General features: G+C 31.6%; 1 protein-coding gene across 3 annotated transcripts in view; it reads right to left on the bottom strand.

Moving 5' to 3' along the window:
* LOC145335104 (P2X purinoceptor 4-like) overlaps positions 1–18538 on the bottom strand; it is a 129775-nt gene that overhangs the window by 26666 nt on the left and 84571 nt on the right. For all 3 annotated transcript variants that reach the window (XM_080180822.1, XM_080180824.1, XM_080180823.1), the window contains 4 exons: positions 13609–13675; positions 13029–13089; positions 8262–8377; positions 7656–7745 (listed from right to left, as the gene is read on the bottom strand). In XM_080180822.1, the coding sequence (XP_080036948.1) occupies positions 7656–7745; positions 8262–8377; positions 13029–13089; positions 13609–13675 (334 nt within the window). The remainder of the gene's footprint in view (positions 1–7655; positions 7746–8261; positions 8378–13028; positions 13090–13608; positions 13676–18538) is intronic.

Here is an 18538-nt window from a genome sequence, read left to right as displayed (position 1 = left end):
TGCTTATCGTATAGCGTTTGAATCTTGACCACATCGCGTCATACTAGAAACGTTAAAAACGCTTCATAATGCTACTATGTCTCGCGCGTGACACAAATAGTGAGAAGTAATATAGTAAGGTTAAGAAGCCAAACAATAACAAGCCAACTGTATTCTAGATGTTACTTATCTAAATATCCTGTTATATAAATAGTAAGCGTTTTTGTCTGTCCCGAAGGATCTTTACCCCTCCCCCTCCCCCCAAAAAATATTTTTTTTACTATTTTGAAACCTCTCCTACCTTAAGTGCCCCTAGAGGCTTCTAGGGGGCGTAGCCTCTAGTACAATATAATACATCGGTTAGGTGTCATTTAGGGGGCACAGTGGGGCAAAGAATGGACTAAAATAACATTTGAGCAGGTATCTTATATTTTGGATCACCACATACATAATATTATTAAACTGTTTTTAAACTTTTTTTGAAAGGTATATCAAAAATATACTTTGACACCAGTAGAATCATACTGCAAAGCCAAAAATTAGAACAATTGCCCACATCAATTTTTATTAGGATTTTAAAGTTTATTTTTTACTATGGATTAAATAATTTTTACTGAATCGTGATGTTTCTTTCCTTTGTAGGTAAAATACTCAGCTTTTAGAGTGTCTTGCTTCGTAAATATTGTATGCTAGTATACAGTAAAGTTAGGTCTTTTGATTTTATCTATCAATACTAATTAAAAATTAATTCTTTACAATATATCAATGAATTAACATAAAAATGTTTCATGTCATGTCATGTAAAATTGGCTGTAAAGGGTTAAATAAATTAAGATGACAACAAATGTTTATGCAATACAACAAATTTATTTTTGTCACATATACAAATATGATATAAAATAAGATTATTCAAACATATTTTTTAAAATATTTTTAAAAAGTATGTATCTTTTATGAGTAGGATTTTGATTCTTTTCATTTTTATTAAATAAAATTATTTAACTACATTTGAAATAAGTCACTTTGTGAAAACACTCTTTCGGAAATTATAAAGAATTGAAATGAAAGAAGATTTCTTATTGGTTTAAATTCAGCATTATGTTTTTTATTGTATTATGACAGATTTTTCAATGAAATTTATTGTGTTAGAAGAAAAAAATTATTTCCATTGAACAGAGTAATGTTTTTTTTTATTGTATCAGTATAAAGTGAATTATATAAAATTGTTCACTAAGTTACAATATTACACGAAGTAAAAAAAAGACCCTTTGATCTGGTAAAAATGACCAGAGCAACAGTAAAAACTAGTTTTTAAATCCCCAAAAAAAGTTTATTGGGGACTTCAAATTTGGGCTCTGCAGTCTGATTCTATAGGTGTCCTAGTATATTTTTGACCCCCCATTCAAAAATAGTTTAAAAATAGTTTTAACTTGATCGTTTAAGAATAATAAGAGGCAAAAAGAGGGAGGGGTATAAATGCAACACGCACCCCCCCCCCCTCCTCCCCGCAAATAAGGGTTAAAAGCAGCTAGAAATACAACAAACTAAATCAGCTTAAATTGCACAAACTACAACAGCTACAACAACAACAAATGAAATGCTAAAAGGTTTTTAAAGGTAGGGTTGTTTTTTGAAAAGCTCCTAAATAAATTTAATAAAATGTATACTTAAAGGACGCCTGCAAGAAATACCACGCTTTAACTGCTGAAAGACTGCCACAAGTAGACCCAATACCCCAAATTTAAAGCCTTCAGCTTCAATAACAAAAAAGTTCTAGGCATTTCAAAATAGCATTTTATATACAATGAAAATTTTGAAAGATTTACAATGCTTATAAAAGAAACAACAATATTAAATTACGTCGCCTAGACACAAAATTATGACTTTATCTTTGTCAGAAACTTAGATTGCCGGTAACTGATTACATTTTTACAATAAAAACACCACATCTCATAGTCAAAATCCATGAAAAAAATTCGATTTAAATTGCATTTTTAAACGAAAATCAAACGGAAACAAAGGGGGAAACTAAGAAAAGCTCAGCTGTGATTGGTTGTTTAGCTGATTCAGCCTTCTGATTGGCTACAGTACACTCGGTACAAGGCAAGTTAAACTTAATTTTTTTAATGATTTTGACTATAAAAATGGGTATTTTTATTGTAAAAATATAATTAGTTACTGGTTGCCTAAATTTATGACAAAAATAAGCTTATAATTTTGTTTCTAGGCCACGTAGTTTAATTTCAAAATTTCTAACATTAGCATTGCAATTCTTTCAAAATTTTCATTGTACATAAATGTCATTTTAAAATGCCTAGAACTTTTTTGTTATAGAAGCTGAAGGCTTCAAATTTGGGGTATTGGGTCTACTTGTGGCAGTCTTTCAGCAGTTAAAGCGTGGTATTTCTTGCAGGCTTCCTTTAAGCATAATTGAACTAATTTGTTTAATTAAATATGTTTTTTTTTCAGGGATATTAGGGAATAAGACAATCCTATTATATAAAGTAGTAAGCGTTTTTTGTCTGTCCCGAAGGATCTCGCTAACCGCTAAACCGATATTGTTTTCCTTTACAGTGAAGCTTCTTATATGTCCTGGAAAGGTTTTAAACTATTTTTGTGGAGAATATCTTCATCCCCCCCCCCCAATTTTTTTGTTAAAAATCTTTTGAACATAAATTTAAAATGGGATGAGGTCGCCTTTTCCCCCTTCTACCTTAAGTGCCCCTAGAGGCTTCTAGGGGGCGTAGCCGCTAGTGGACGATAAAGTGATGAACCCACCCCCTTTTTGATAAACAAAATTACTCCTTCTGTAGATTACTATTATTGTCACATCGAATCCAGATTTGATAAAAAGTTACACAAAAAAGCTTATTGAACTTTGGGGAACTGAATGATTTAAAGTCCAATGTACACTCCCTACCTAAAATCATTAGAAGCGCAGCATAAAGCTTTAAAAATATTTTATTCTTGTAATTAAATTATTCATATTTACAGAATTGTCTATGAACTACAAAAGGTAAGCTAAACTACAAAGCAATGTAAAGATATGTGTTTATTGTGTACCTTGTATATTATATAAAGTATAAAACACATAAAAAAGAATGTTATATTAGTAGCGTAGCAACTTTATAATTCACTTTGTCTTTCCGTTATAACGTTATAAGGGAAATGTGATTTTCTCGGCTTCTTTTGAAGATAGACAGCTGAAATATTCAGTAAAGATTCCTGTGATATATGCACATGTAGTCTATACATTGTCCGTTTGTTTGTACTTCGCTACATATAGATGTTGTCATCCTTGTTTTTCTATGCATCTGCATTTATTATTTAGTATATGTTTATTGTTTTCTTCTTTCTTTGTACCCACTATTTCAGGGATCTTAAGGGATAAGACAATGGTAAATTTATTTACCTTGCCCAATGATGATGAACTAAATTATTACTGATATAGCTCTTGATAGCATTGGTTCAAAAGTTTGCACACTACTGTTTTGAAACAAACCAATAAAAATTAGTTAAAAGTACCCAAAGCTTTTGAGCTAACGAATAAAACAAAGTAGTTAAAAACCATTGAATACCAATAGAACAATATCCCCTTCTTCTCTGTACAATTTATATATCCTGTAAACCTCAATTACTGCTGGGGGGGGAGGGGACATTGGGCTGTTTAGTGTATATTATACTAGTCCCCAACGTGGTTTCTTATTCGTTAGCTCAACAACGTTGGGGACATTTACTGAATTTTGATTGGTTGGTTCATTTAATTGTGTGTCCATCCGTTTCAACCACTAATTGTAATCTACAGAAGTTGTAACTTTGTGTATTACCATTAGGTATGTACATCAATTTATCGGCCATTGTCTTATCCCTTGAGATCCCTGCAATTACTGTCATGCTATCAACATAAAATCAGAAATGAATATCATTATCCATATGTATTCAAAATTATTCGATAATAAAATGTTATGCTTATAAAATGCTTTAAAAAATAAAGAAGGAGATATCTTACTTACAATTCAGGGAAATAAAGAGATAAGACAATGGCCGATAAATTATTGAACATCTCCATTGATGATGTACAAAATTACCCTTTCTGTAGATAACAATTTATGGTTTTAACGTTGGAACACTCAACTTAATAAACCTACCAATCAAAAATCAGTTTTGCAGACAACGAAGAAGAAAACGTTAATAAAACAATCTATTAAACAATCTTAACAAAGTAAAATAAAATAGTTAGATTGCCTTATACATTATACCCTTTAATAGAATGCGCATTTTATTAGTTTAGGTTCTATTTACTTTTACGCCCCCCCCCTTCCCTATTATTTCATCTCCTATTAGAGCTAAAGGGCTAAAAAAAACTTGCGCAAGTACCCTGTTTGACAATCAATTTTCGCTTCCTTCGCTCTTTATTTAACATCCTTTGTTTTTAGGTCCTTTTTTACTTAACAATTTCAGAAGGCTGTCATTTTCTTATTTTTGAAGCTAGAAAAACATTTTTTTCAGTTTATCTTTATGTAAATTTTATATTAGAAAACTCAAAACATAAATTCCGGCGAACGCAGCTGTACATGGCAGCGCCAGCTGTCGCAGTCGGCGGTCAACGGAAAAACGGCGGCGGATCTTTATGAAATTTGTATACGTTATGTAGACATGTAAGAAAAAAGATTAAGATTAAAATTTGAAGTCTCTAAGTCAAAAATTGCGGTCATAGGAGGCTGTTAAATATTTCTGGCGACCTAGAGGATCAGGACCTGCAGAACCTGAAATTAATTTGATCACCAATATTTTATAAAAGGGTTTATTACTAGAGGATATTTTAGTATTTTGATAAAATGCTTTGTTTAAGTCAAAAAAATAGTTTTGCTCTTTACCTAAATGACCCTGCAAGGTTTACTGGCATCCTGTGCCCGCCAGGATAGAGATATTTAAAAATTCCAACTCTCAGTTATGTGTCATACCCATATTTTAAAAGTCTAGGAGCTATAGCCCTCTATCTTTCACACACAGAAAATGAGATCGAAAAAAACGGAGGAGTGGGCATTCAACTCCCCCCCCCCCCCCCTCGACTGTTAAGGGTTAAGTATAAGACCAGTCTTTATGTTGTCCGAACGTATTTGGGAAACGTGATTTTTCTATTTCAACTTAGAATAAACAGCTGAATTTTATTACAAAGATTTCTATTCCAATGAGCAATTATTAGTATATGATTACACGTTAAGTTAGTCTGTTAGTAATCAAATAAAGGTCAATTACTATTACTCTTTTTCATAACTGCTGAACATTCAATCCATATTTTTTGTGCTATTTTTTGTTTAGTTTTATTCCTCACAAAATAATTGAATACGTGTCTCAGTTTAATTACATACTTATCTTCTTGATACATAAATAATTATTTCTATTACTTCTCAGAATATGTACACAGGGATCAAAAGGGATAAGACAATAGTAGATAAATTGATGTACATCCACAATAAGCCAACCAATCAAAATTCACTAAACTCACGAAGATTGTTAAACCAACGAATAATAAGGCGTTATTGTATGACTTTGGGGACCAGTGTAATAAACAGCCCATTGTACCCCCTTTCTCTATGCTAATTACATTTATAAGTAAGAACTCACAGATTTCGCCATGTATAGGTAGTACGTTTAAAAACAGGATAAATGTTGTTGTAAAAATAATCAGCAAAATTATTTTAAAAGATATATAAAATGGAAGAAAATATTAAATACAATGGAAAAATCTATAAAGGAGAAGCATTTCTATGGGTGTGTGTGATCTGACCGATGAACCGATATTTACAGTGAAGCTTCTTTTAGGTCATGAGAAGGTTTATAACTATTTTATGGATTGTACCACCAACCTTCTCCCAAGAGAAAATGACCGCTATAAAAATATCCTTTTCCTTCAAAATCTTAAATCAAGTCGACTTCCCCCTTCCCCTTCTTTATTTAAGTGCACCTATAGATAGAAAGACAGACAGTCAGACTGACAGACAGGCAGACTGACAGACAGGCAGACTGACAGACAGGCAGACTGACAGACAGGCAGACTGACAGACAGGCAGACTGACAGACAGGCAGACTGACAGACAGGCAGACTGACAGACAGGCAGACTGACAGACAGGCAGACTGACAGACAGGCAGACTGACAGACAGGCAGACTGACAGGCAGACTGACAGACAGGCAGACTGACAGACAGGCAGACTGACAGACAGGCAGACTGACAGACAGGCAGACTGACAGACAGGCAGACTGACAGAAAGGCAGACTGACAGACTGATAGACGGACTGACAGACAGACTGACAGATAACCAGACAGACGAGAGAACAGCGCATTACTAAAAAGGTATCATCTAAAATGTAGTTAAGTTTCTTTACTTTAATATGACAAACTCTATGGATTCTTCTTCCTTAAATATGTTTGTGCTTTTTTGTCTGTATAGTTACCCAGGGAGGGATAGAACATTGGAATGTAAAGTATGATAACACCCAAATAACACCTATTTTGATTCTCTCGCCCAATAACTTTTGTGAAATCTTGATTTGTTGGTTCGAACTAGAAGTGTCTAAACATTTCCACCAGTAATTTTAATCCTAGGGTGGGATAATTTGGTTTTAAATAATTGGGTATGTACATATTTAATTGTCCATTGACCTATCCCTCAGGACAAATATTGCATAAGTGTGTCTGTAATTGTTTAGTTGTGTATAAACAGGGAGGGAGGAGACATTGGACTGTAATTTATACTGGTACCCAAAGTCTGGTAGCCATCTTATTTTTTTTATGTAATTTTATTGAATTTCGATTGGCAGGCTCTCAAACTCTAAAGTGTCCAAACGTGTCAACCATTAGTTTAATCTACAGATAGTAAAATATATAAATTTTTCGTCTTACTACCAAACTGAAGAAATGTTTAGGGAAAAGACAATGGAAGATAAATTGATATACATCCCTAATTATGAAAAACAAAATTACTCCTTCCGAATGTTAAAATTATAGGTTAAAAGCTTTTAAACTACTAGTTTGAAACCAACCAATTAAATTATTTAAAGTGCCCAAAGTTTTAAAGCTAACAAATAAGATAACTTGGATATAGAGCTTTGAGTACCACTGCATTTTACAGTCCAATGTTCCCTCCCTTCCTAATCTAACTGTGTCCTGTATTTTATATATCTTCGTAAGCATGCAACATATGAAGCGTAAGTTTTAATAAAAAACAAGGGTCAGCAGGATTCAATCTATCTACATTCCTATACAATACATACATTAAAAACTGTAAATAAAAAAAAACGGGTCTTACGATAACTAGATTAACCAAAATCAAAGATTTTCTTTACACCCTGTATTCTTCCAGTAAGGTATCCCTCCCTCCCTCCCTCCATTGAATTATCAACAATAACATCCCTGACATCCATACACTAAAGCCACCCCCCCCCCCCCATGCAACCCTTTCGATTTTGGTTAAAGAGGGTTGTCAAAATCCTAAAGAATATTACACCCTAAGGACGACCAAGCTTTTTTTTAAGGTGGGGTAAATGATTGGCTTCAAAGGTTTGAATGGGTTAATCTAATTATCAAACATTTTACTAATTATCACTTTAACTGCTCACACCCCTTTGCCAAAAAGACTGTTCACGCCACTATATTCATATCTATCTATCTACCTGTGTTCCAACATGAGTAGCAGAAATGATATTGAGCAGCCCCGCTAAAACTTGGTTCCGATCCAGTATCTCGAATTTCTTCTCTTTCACCTAAAAAAAATAACAATTGGAACATTTTAAGAAAATAGAATAAACAACTTTTTAAAAGCGAAGCTTCTCTACTATTTGGGACTTATGGTTAATTTAGAAATTTTTGAATTGTCCTATCTATTTCAAACTTGAATGATGATTCCTGTAAGAGTTACATAAAATTACATTAGTAACTACAAGCTTCGCTTTCATGTTTGTTGACATCCTTGTTTAGACATTAAAGGTAGTTCTCACTCAAATCGCATTTGGACAAAAAACAAAGACAGTTTTTGAAATCATGTATTTTTGATTTTTTATTGGCGGTTATACAGAGAAGCTGCTCTAAAGACTGGAGTATTAAAAAGACTTTACTTACTATTTTTCTCACTTTTTGCTAAAAAGACTGTACTTACTATTTTCATTCTTCCATATAGTGTAGAAGTGTAAAATCACTATAGTGTTTTACAGAGTATTTGCATAAAAAGGACCGTACTTATGGAAAGTAAAGAGTATCTACACTAAAAAGACTGTACTTACTATTTTTCTTTCTTCCATATAATGCAGAAGTATGAAGTCACAGAACATTGTGATAAATGATAGAAGACCAAGACCAGCCACAATATTAATCACAGTATTCTTCAGATCAAACTTTCCTAAATAAAAATATATTTGAATCAATGACGTTCAAGCTTTTTTTATTTTAGGGGAGGTAAAAAATTCTGTTAGAGTGATAATTTTCATTTGGGGGGTAAACACACCTGTATCTTTCCTCTACATTGAAAATAAGGGAGGAAGTTTACCTATGCATGGGTTCCTAACCAAATATAACCTAAAATGGTTAATGACGTCAAATAAAATTTTTAAATTCTTGTGAGCCACGCGGCTGCGGCTGGGGATGCCGAGCGCTGTAAATTCCTGTATGTTAATAATTAATTTTTAATATCATGATGGTTCATGCAAGGAGGGAAGGGACATTTGGCTGTGTATTACACTAGTCCCCAGAGTTTTATAATAACTTATTCTTATTCGTTGGCTTAACAACTTTGGAGCCTTTACTGCATTCTTTTTGGTAGGTTAATTCAGTCAAGTGTTAACAACTATCAACCACTAAAGTGAGGGGTAATTTAGTGTAGCATCATTGAGGATGTTTATCAATTCATAGGCCCTTGTCTTATCCCTTTATACCCCTGTGGTTGATGACTTATTATGTCAGTAAATTGCATTATAAATGCATATGAATTAATTAAGTTTACAAATCAATCAAAATTACAAATTAGGAAATTAAAAACAAGAATGATATTATTACATTTTATGCATTCAATTATATAAAAAAAAACAATTATTTACAAAAGTAGATCAGCATTGTTGGTTAAAAATAGCCTGGATGACAAAAAAAAACATTAAACTATTAACAGGGAAAGGTACCCGAAGTTTTTATTATCGTCAGTTTATTCGTTGGTAAAAAACTTAAGTACTATTATTGAATTTTGATTGGTTGGTTACAAACAAGTAGTGAGCAAACTTTCTACAAAAAATCTTAATCTACAGAAGGGGTAATTTGGTTTATCATCAATATAGATGTAAATAAATTCATCGTCCATTGTCTTTGGGATCTTTTGGTTGCAATTATTAGATAATTCATGATTTTTATAAAACTTATTATTTGATAATTTGCAAAATTGAAATTAATTTTACTGCACTTGAACTTGGTTAATCTCATAATTCTCAATGAATTATTACAGTATTTTGCATTGCAATTAATTACATAAAATATTTTACCAAAAAAACTCTGGATAAAAGGGGATAAGACAATGGACGATAAAAAAGATTTAGAGCAAACCAATCAAAAATCAATGTTTTGAGACAACAAACAAAGATAAAACTTTTGGTACCAGCATAATTTATATTCCAATGTCCCCTTCCTCCCTGCAAAAACTGCATACAAGAATTAATTCACTCTGCTAATTAAGATATTTTCTTATAAACATATTATGTATGCTATGTTACTTTAGTGAAGTCCTTGTTAGAACAAGTTTCTTTTGCTTTCGAAATAATTTTGTTTTAACTGTATAAACATTTGTATTAATTTACTGCGTTTTTAGGATAAAAGGATCTAAAGGGATAAGACTATGGATTATAAATGAATGTACATACCCAATTGTGATACACAATGTAACCCCTTCTGTATATTACATTTAGTGGTTGAAACGTTAAGTCAATTAAATTAATACACAAAACAATCAATACTACATAAAAGTCTCCAAAGTTGTTAGGACGACGAATTAGAAAACGTGGATATAAGACCTTAGGGACTAGTGTAATAAACTGCCCAATTTCCCCTTCCTGCCTGAGTAAATACAGTTCTTTAATTTTAATTAATGGTCGCCCATTAATTTTACTTAAGTATAAATGTATTTTTTTCTGTTTTTTTTATAAATGCATTGAAAAATAACTCCATAAATATAAAAATGTACAATTATAAGAGTAAAGCCAGTTTTTTTTCTCGTGCCTTGGCATCTCGGGGTTAAAAAACTGGTTTAAATCTTATAAATGTACACTTTTATATCCGCGGAAAGCTGTTTATAACACGATGCGTTAAATAACTAGGATCTACTGCAGTTTACGGTATAATGTTGCTGGTAACGAATATTGCCAAAAATCTATGAATTTTTAAGGCTGCTAACTGCCAAACGGCTGAACGTACAGATCATACCCGCACACCATTATAAGCGGTATAAGAAGGCCTATAAATAATCTGGAATAGCCAAGATCCAATGATGCACAGGGAAAGCTTTACTGAAGAAAAAACGCGTAAAATAGGCCTTTTTCGCGCATTTCTCTGCACTGCGAGATAATTATGCATTATTGATTTATGGCTATTTAAGATTATTTGTAGGCCTTCATATGCCGCTTAAAACAGTGTGCGGGTATGATCTGTACGTTCAGCCGTTTGGCAGCTAGCAGCCTTTAAAATTCATAGATTTTTGGCAATATTCGTTACCAGCAATATTTTACCGTGAACTATTCCGATCTTTATTTCTTACTTTTCTTCTGCACATGATCAAAATTGCAAAGGGTACCTATACAAGGACGCATTAAAAGCTCGATACAATAATATATTAATTTTTGTCCATTGTCTTATCCCTTTAGAGCACTTCTTTAATTTAGACATTATGACTAAAGTATCATATTGATGTACATTGTACAACCAGGGATCTGACAATGACTGATAAATTGATGTACATCCCCAATGATGATTCACAATTTTACCCATTCTGTAAATTACTATCATTGGTTGGAATGTAACGACACTCAACTAAATTCTATAAAAAAGTCCCCCAAACGAAAACAAAACTTTAATATAAAACTTTGGAACTAGTGTAAAAAAAAAGCCCAATGTCCCCTCCCTCCCTGTAACATAAAAGCAACACCTGTCCTGGTACCTAATAGCCAAACCAGGGAGAAAGGGGACTTTCGGCTGTTTATTACACTAGTCCCCAAAGTTTTATAATAACGTTTTCTTATTCGTTGGCTCAACAAGTTTGGGGACTATCAATGAATTTTGATTGGTTGGTTCAGGAAGTTCAGTGTCCAAACGTTTCAACCAATAAGTGTAATTTACAGGAGAGGGAATCATCCTTGGTGATGTGAATCAATTTATCGGCCATTGTCTTATCCCTTTAGATCCCTGTAACTAAACACATTTCCATGTTTATGAATTATTTATTCCTCTAATGGAAAATAATTTTCATAACTTCCGCCATTTAAGCTAAACTAAATTAAGAAAGAAAGTATTTTTACTTAGTCGCTACAGCAACACTTTACTGAAAGTTTCCAAAAAAAGGATTCTTTACAAGACCGATAAATTGATGTACATTCCTAATGATGAAACACAAAATTCCCCTCTCTGTAGATTGCCGCTATAAGTAATTAAATGAGTAAAGTGTAATTGAATAGAATTATGAGAGAAGAAGAATAATGTATAGTAAAACAATTTGTCACAATCAAAGAGGAACTTTTAGATAGTTTTTAAAAGGATTTATCATCGTTAATTCAGTATTGACTAAAACTATTTTATTAAATTCTTTTAGTAATTAAAATATTTTTTAAACATTACAAAAAAATATTGCACGTTACTTTATTATTATTATTTTTACTTTATATGAGAAAATCAAGACTACAACATTATCTTAAAAAAAGATACCGAATAATTGTTTTTTAAAACTGGTATATCATATGTTAACTACCTGAGTATAAACTGTATTCCTTTAGTTTAAAGAAGATACCTCTAAAAAATTAAATAGATTGTGCGTGGTATGTACTTTAAGATCTCGTCAACATTTAGAACAATTAATGCATAATATTCGGATACAGGGTTTTGATTTTATTAGAGGGTATTATTGCGTCAACGCCTTAAAATATATGAACCAACGAAATAAATTTTTTTTTTTAAATGCATCGTGACAATTAATTTTAAAATAAAAATTGCACTTATAAAAATGGAAAGGGAATAGACTCGTATTTTATTATCTAAGTTTAATAGTATTTTTCCTATTTTTTCTATTATTTTAAATGTATAAAAATCTATAAAAAGTTAAGGAGTAGTGTCACTAACATCCGTCCGAACGAAATTTGAAAGCTATGGAAACTAATTAATCTATGGGTTTTAATTAAGAAATTCGACCGTTTATAGCCGACTTTTTTATTAGGAAGAAATAAAAAAAATAAGGCCTTTCATACCAAAATGTGTACAGTTTCTACCCAATAGCAGGTCTGCCGAGTTCTCCCAGGATATTTTTATTGGTGGAGCCTTATTACCCCTCTTTCTTAGTACCTTTATTGTGTAATTGTTAATATCTTAATGCTAAACAAAATTATGAAAAATTTGAATAATAAACTTTGAACCTGAATTTTATTTCTAGTCTAATACAGGGAGGAAGGGAACATTGAACTGTTAATTATACTGGTACCCAAAGTTTCTTCTTTAATGTTGGTTTAATACCTTTGGACCTTTATCGCATATTCATTATAGTTTGTATAGTTTACTATCTATCTATCTATCTATCTATCTATCTATCTATCTATCTATCTATTTATCTATCTATCTATCTATCTATCTATCTATCTATCTATCTATCTACTTATCTACTTATCTATCTATATATATATATCTATCTATCTATCTATCTATCTATCTATCTATTTATCTATCTATCTATCTATCTAAATATCTATCTATCTATCTAACTATCTACATAAATATCTATATATCTAAATATCTGTCTATCTATCTATCCTGCTAACCTGCCCTGCCCTGTACAATGATGACAAACTTTATACCATAAACTTTGTACAAGGTCCGCCTTAGGTTCAAGGAGTATATTTATTTACAGATTAAGGTTATAAATTAAAAGAACGTCCAAGCTTTTTATTGTGGTAATATTTTGAAAGAAGAAGTAATTCAACTTTTAGAGATAGGGATTAAAAAGAAATGGTTTTAACCATGGTACAAAACGCTCAAAACTGTTTAGGTGTGAATTAGAGATTTTCTTGCGGACAGAAATAGTTATTCATCTTGTTACAGACAGCTATCCTCGGATATTAAAATGGAATATGATAAGATTAATTGAAATGTAATTTTTATGATTGTATTTCAATATTCGTGGAAAGTTGTCTGGAAATCAATGCTAAATTTGGTTTTTCAGTATGGTAGAAAACAGGTTTTAATTCAGAGTATATTAATCGGTTTCGAGGCAATACTAGAAGGTCTAATAATAAATTTTGGTACTTTCAACTTTCTGGGAAATTTGTTATTGTAAATTTCATTTACAAAGTATATTAGAAATAATAAAGTTTTTTTTTAATTCTGTAAATATATATTCCTGTTTTCTTCATGGAAGTGGGCGTGTCTAAAGTTCCAACCATAGGTATCCAGCAACCGAAAATTATACCTGAAATTTTAAATATTTAATGCTTAGTAGGGTTGGGCCGGATATCCGGTCATTTTCAATATTCGGCCGGATACCGGATATTAAAACTATCTAGATACCGGATATAAAAACTATCCAGATACCGGATATCCAGCTTATTTCTAATGCCGGATATCGAACGTTGGCCAGATATCCGGCCGGATTACTTACAATATTGATTTATTTAATAATGAAGCCTATAGGGGCCCTTGAAGGAAGAGTGGAGGGTGGTGAGACCCTTCTCTCTAGATGAGGGGATTATTTCTAGTGGCGATCAATCTTTGAACATTGGTCGTTTCCATTCCCAATATATCAGTTTAGCGGTTAGCAAGATCTTGAGCTTCACAAGGAAATACAGACTGGTAGACATCTTGATATACATGTTTTTTGGTGAATCAAACATTAGGGAATACACAGCAGATTTTTTCTGTGAGAGAGGAGGGGAAGGTGATCTTCATCCCACTTTAAATAAAATTTAAAGAATTATAAACAACCAAATAGGTCCAGTGGTTATTAATACCCTAGCAGAAATAAAGAAGATTCCTTTTACATGAAAAAAAATTAAAAATGTTTTGAATTTTTCATTTTCGAAAAAAAATCATACATATATTGAAATATCATGTTTTTTTCTGATTTATTTTATTCTTACTATTTTCATGAAAGAAAACATAGTGGGAAAAGGTGCTGTTATACAGGACATAAAAAGTACTGCTATAAAAAGTAAGAGAGCATATTAATCTGTCCATTTTTTGATACAATCTTCTTGGTGCACAAAAATATATATAAAAAGGAGAGTGTTAAAGTGTTCATCTAAAGACCTCATAGGATTTTTTATGACTATTCGGGCTAAACTCATATTTTGCTACGTTTTTTAAAGGCTCAAAGAAAATATCAGGGATCTAAAGGGATAAGACAATGGCGGATAGATTGATATACATTCCCAATGATGATACACAAAATTACCCCTTTTGTAGATTAAAAATTGTGGTTGAAACGTTTGGAAACTCAATTTAAATAACCAACCAATTTAATTTCAGTAATGTCCCCAAAGTTGTTAAGCCAACGAATAAGAAAGCGTTATTATATGACTTTGGGGACTAGTGTAATAAACAGCTCACTGTCCCCTCTCTCTCTAATAAAATACTAGGTATAGAGAGTTAGAAACAGAATTTTTTTCCCTTATCCTTATAAAAAAGTAACAGGATATCTATCTGTGTAAAGTAAACTGTATGTGTGTGTACGGAAGAATCACGCTAACCGCTGGACCAATATGGTTCTCCTTTACATTGAAGTTTCTCAAAGTTCCTGGAAGTCTTATAACTATTTTAGCACCTCTGCCCTCTCAAGATAAATCATCTCAAGAAAAAAAAACACTCAAATAAAATTATCTGTTGCAAAAATTATGTAAAACAAATTTTGAGAAATGTGTCTTTTTATGAAGAATGAAAAAATGATAAAGGGAACTGACAAAATAGTGCATCTCAGGAAGATGTACTTAACGGATGGCCAATAATGGGCAATAAATATTTTTTTCAGCAGGAAAATCATTTTTTAGTATGCCTTCGAAACCTTTTGATATCCGGTGGATAAGAACCGGTTCCCAGCCACACTGAAAAATCATGTGTCGTATTGTATTATATCCAGTTTTCTACAAATATATAAATGTACAATTATAATATAAAAATATATTTATACAATTCTATAAATAACTATTCTAAAATGAATAACTGTCCTCATTTTATGTTGTAATATGAAAATTAGAATATTTAAAGCTTTACAGTTTACATCCTATCTTAATGTCTGAAGCTAAAGATCTTGAAAATGGCTGGTCTGAATGGGTTGTAATTTTCAGGGAAGCTGCATAAATGGTATAAGTATGGTATAAGGCTATTTTCCTTACCTCCCCTAAAGGCTAGTAGCGAAGCAGCTAGTATATAATATAACAATGGATATAGAATACGTGGATATTGTGACAGGGGAATTTTTGCATTCAAGTTAGGTTGCTAATGTAGTCCTCAGATTTTTGTCAATACCTTCCTCCATGGTGAGGGGATGGGATGGGTTAAAACCATGGAGGGGCTATTCTTATTCTAGCCAGCTGTGAGAACCTGAGATGGGTTTTGAAAGATGAATGCCGCGTTTTTCGACATTTTTTCGACATTGATTGATTGAACGAAGACGATAGGAATTCAACAGAGTATACAACTTAGAAATTCAAAATTTTAAAATTATTACTTTAGCCATTTGTTTAATGTCTAATATAGCTCTAAGAAGATGCATTAATTAATATGCAGCAAAAATGGATTGAAGATAATTTGTTTTTTTCTATGAAGGCCGTACCAACAAAAGCGAAATAATTAAATAAATAGTTGTATACTCTGTTTAAATTTCGCGAATCGAAAAAACGCGGCATTCTTTTCATGAAAACCCATTTCTGCTAATTTCAAAACTTTTGTGAAAATAACCCTTGATAAAAAATGGTGCATCTAATAGCGCGCTCGAACACTTTGCTTCCTGTAAAGTCAAGGATATCTATTTAGGTAGAAAAATTAGGAGGAAGGGTTTAGAGGTTATTTATTTCGCTATATGAACGCTTTATTTAGCCTTGCAGTAAGATTTAAGGTAGATTAATAAATTTAACTAATACAATCAAACCAAAAGATATTAAACTTGCATTCATAGGAGCTATAATTTTTTTAAAAATAAATAGTTCTAACGTAATTTTACTTTTTTTTCAAAAAACATATTCCAAAGAAAAAAAGAAGTAACATGTTATTGTAAACCAGACAATTAAAGATAAAATTATCAACATTCCCAATGCTGGTAAGCAAAATTACCCCTTCTGAAGATTAGAATTGATGGTGGAAAAAAATTTAACTCAACAAGCTTCTAATATCCAATTATTTAGTCCTTAAACCCAATGATTTAGAATTTCTATTATAAATTTTTGGGTACCAGTATAATTTTGATTCCATAAATTTCCCCCTCCCTCATATAATGTAAATTCACCTTTTTTCCTTGAGGAAATGTCCACTTATAAAAAGTCATTTTACACGCTCTGTATCAATATTATATTCTTGTAAGAAGGTGTAAAAAATGCAGGATGAGGGAGGAGACGTGTGGCTGTTTATTAGTTAAAGTTTTATAATAACGTTTTTCTCATTCGTTGGAATTCAGCATTTGAAAAATTTATATTGAATTTTGATTAGTTGGTTCATCGAGTTCAGTGTCCAAACGTTTTAACCTTTAGATTCCTAGTAAAAGAACAGAACAGAATACTTGAATGCAAAAAATAGCATGTGCACGCAGGGATAAACATGTTTTTTAAACATGCTCCCTTACTTGTTGCCTAAAAACATAGAAGGGTTATTTTGATTGTTCATCAATTTATCTGCTATTGTCTTATCCATTAATATTCTTAATAAAAACTATATTTATTCCACTAGTTCCTTACCAAATTACTAATACTGCATTTTTTTAGGAAAGTCAATTGATTAAATGGCTTACAAATATCCTGATATAACAGGGATCTAAAAGGATAAGACAATGGCCGATAAATTGATGTAAAACCCTAATGACGAAAAACAAAATTAACCCTTCTGTAATATTAGCGGTTGAAACGTTTGAACACTCAACTTAATGAATCAACCAATCAAAAATCACTTAAGTTAACAAAGTTGTAAAGCCAACAAATAAGAAAATGTTATTGTGAAACTTTGGGGACTAGTGCAATAAACACCCCATTGTCCCCTCCCTCCCTTAATATTTGCTGTCTCAGTCGCGTAGTATAATGAAGCTTTAATTATCTATAGGTGTAGCCGTGTAGATACGGAAAGTGTCATGTGTGACGTCATAAAAATACGTCTAAAAAAAGAAGAATGAGAGGAGAAGTGGAAAAGGAAAAGGAAACCAATAAAAAAATGGATTAAGACGTTTTTTTATGACGTCACACATGACACTTTTTGTGCTCCCTGCAGCCGTTCTCCATAGGTGCAGTTGATTCATTTCTAACTCAGCGCCATGGAATTGTTTATTTTATAAAGTTATGCAATAACTAACAATGTTAAGATTATGGTAAGCATAACAATAACTTTTAAACTAAGACGTTTTCTAAAGTTTAAGAGTAAAAATAATAAAATTTGGCAGATTTTTGTCTAAAATATTATCTACAACAAAAATCTATGAAAATAAATGACGATTATCGATGCTGAATATAAGTAAAAACAAACTTTTTATATTCTTTTGTGAAAAAAATGCATTTACCTATAACCAATACATATATAAATATGTACTAAAAGTGTATTTTACAGTGGATGTAGAATATACGTGGATATTATGGCAGGGGAATAATTGTCGCCAATTTAGGTTGCAAAAATGGACATCATTAATTGGTTAGTTTGTTCTTTCAGTAGGATGGGCAGGGTATGCCAGCTACAAGTTTCACTTTAATTGAGAACACGATGATCTGGTGTGAAATTCAAGTAAAAATAAATAAATTAATATTATAAAAATTTTATGAATAAATATGCTTTGTATTTTTCTATACTAAAATTTCTTAAATTCGTAGAAAACTGAACAACATAAAAGAAAAGTATTATATACGCAGATTTTAGAAGGTGTGCGAAAATGCGCCAATTTCTCTTATCATGCATAAAAAACGCTTAAACAGCCCACCCACTTTTAAAGTTATACCAAAGTATTTTTAAGTGATATTAAAGTAATTAAAACTAATAGTAAAGTAATTTTAATTTAATAGTAAAGTAATGTTAAAGTAATATGAAAGCAATGTTTATGTAATGTTAAAGATTACTAAAGTAAAAGTAAAGTAATTCTAAAGTAAACAAA

This window comes from Acartia tonsa, chromosome 13 (genome assembly GCF_053477335.1).
Source record: "Acartia tonsa isolate MP-2025a chromosome 13, ASM5347733v1, whole genome shotgun sequence".
Taxonomy (NCBI): domain Eukaryota; kingdom Metazoa; phylum Arthropoda; class Copepoda; order Calanoida; family Acartiidae; genus Acartia; species Acartia tonsa.
Note: the sequence above shows the minus strand (reverse complement) of the source record. Positions and strands in the feature narration are given on the sequence as shown.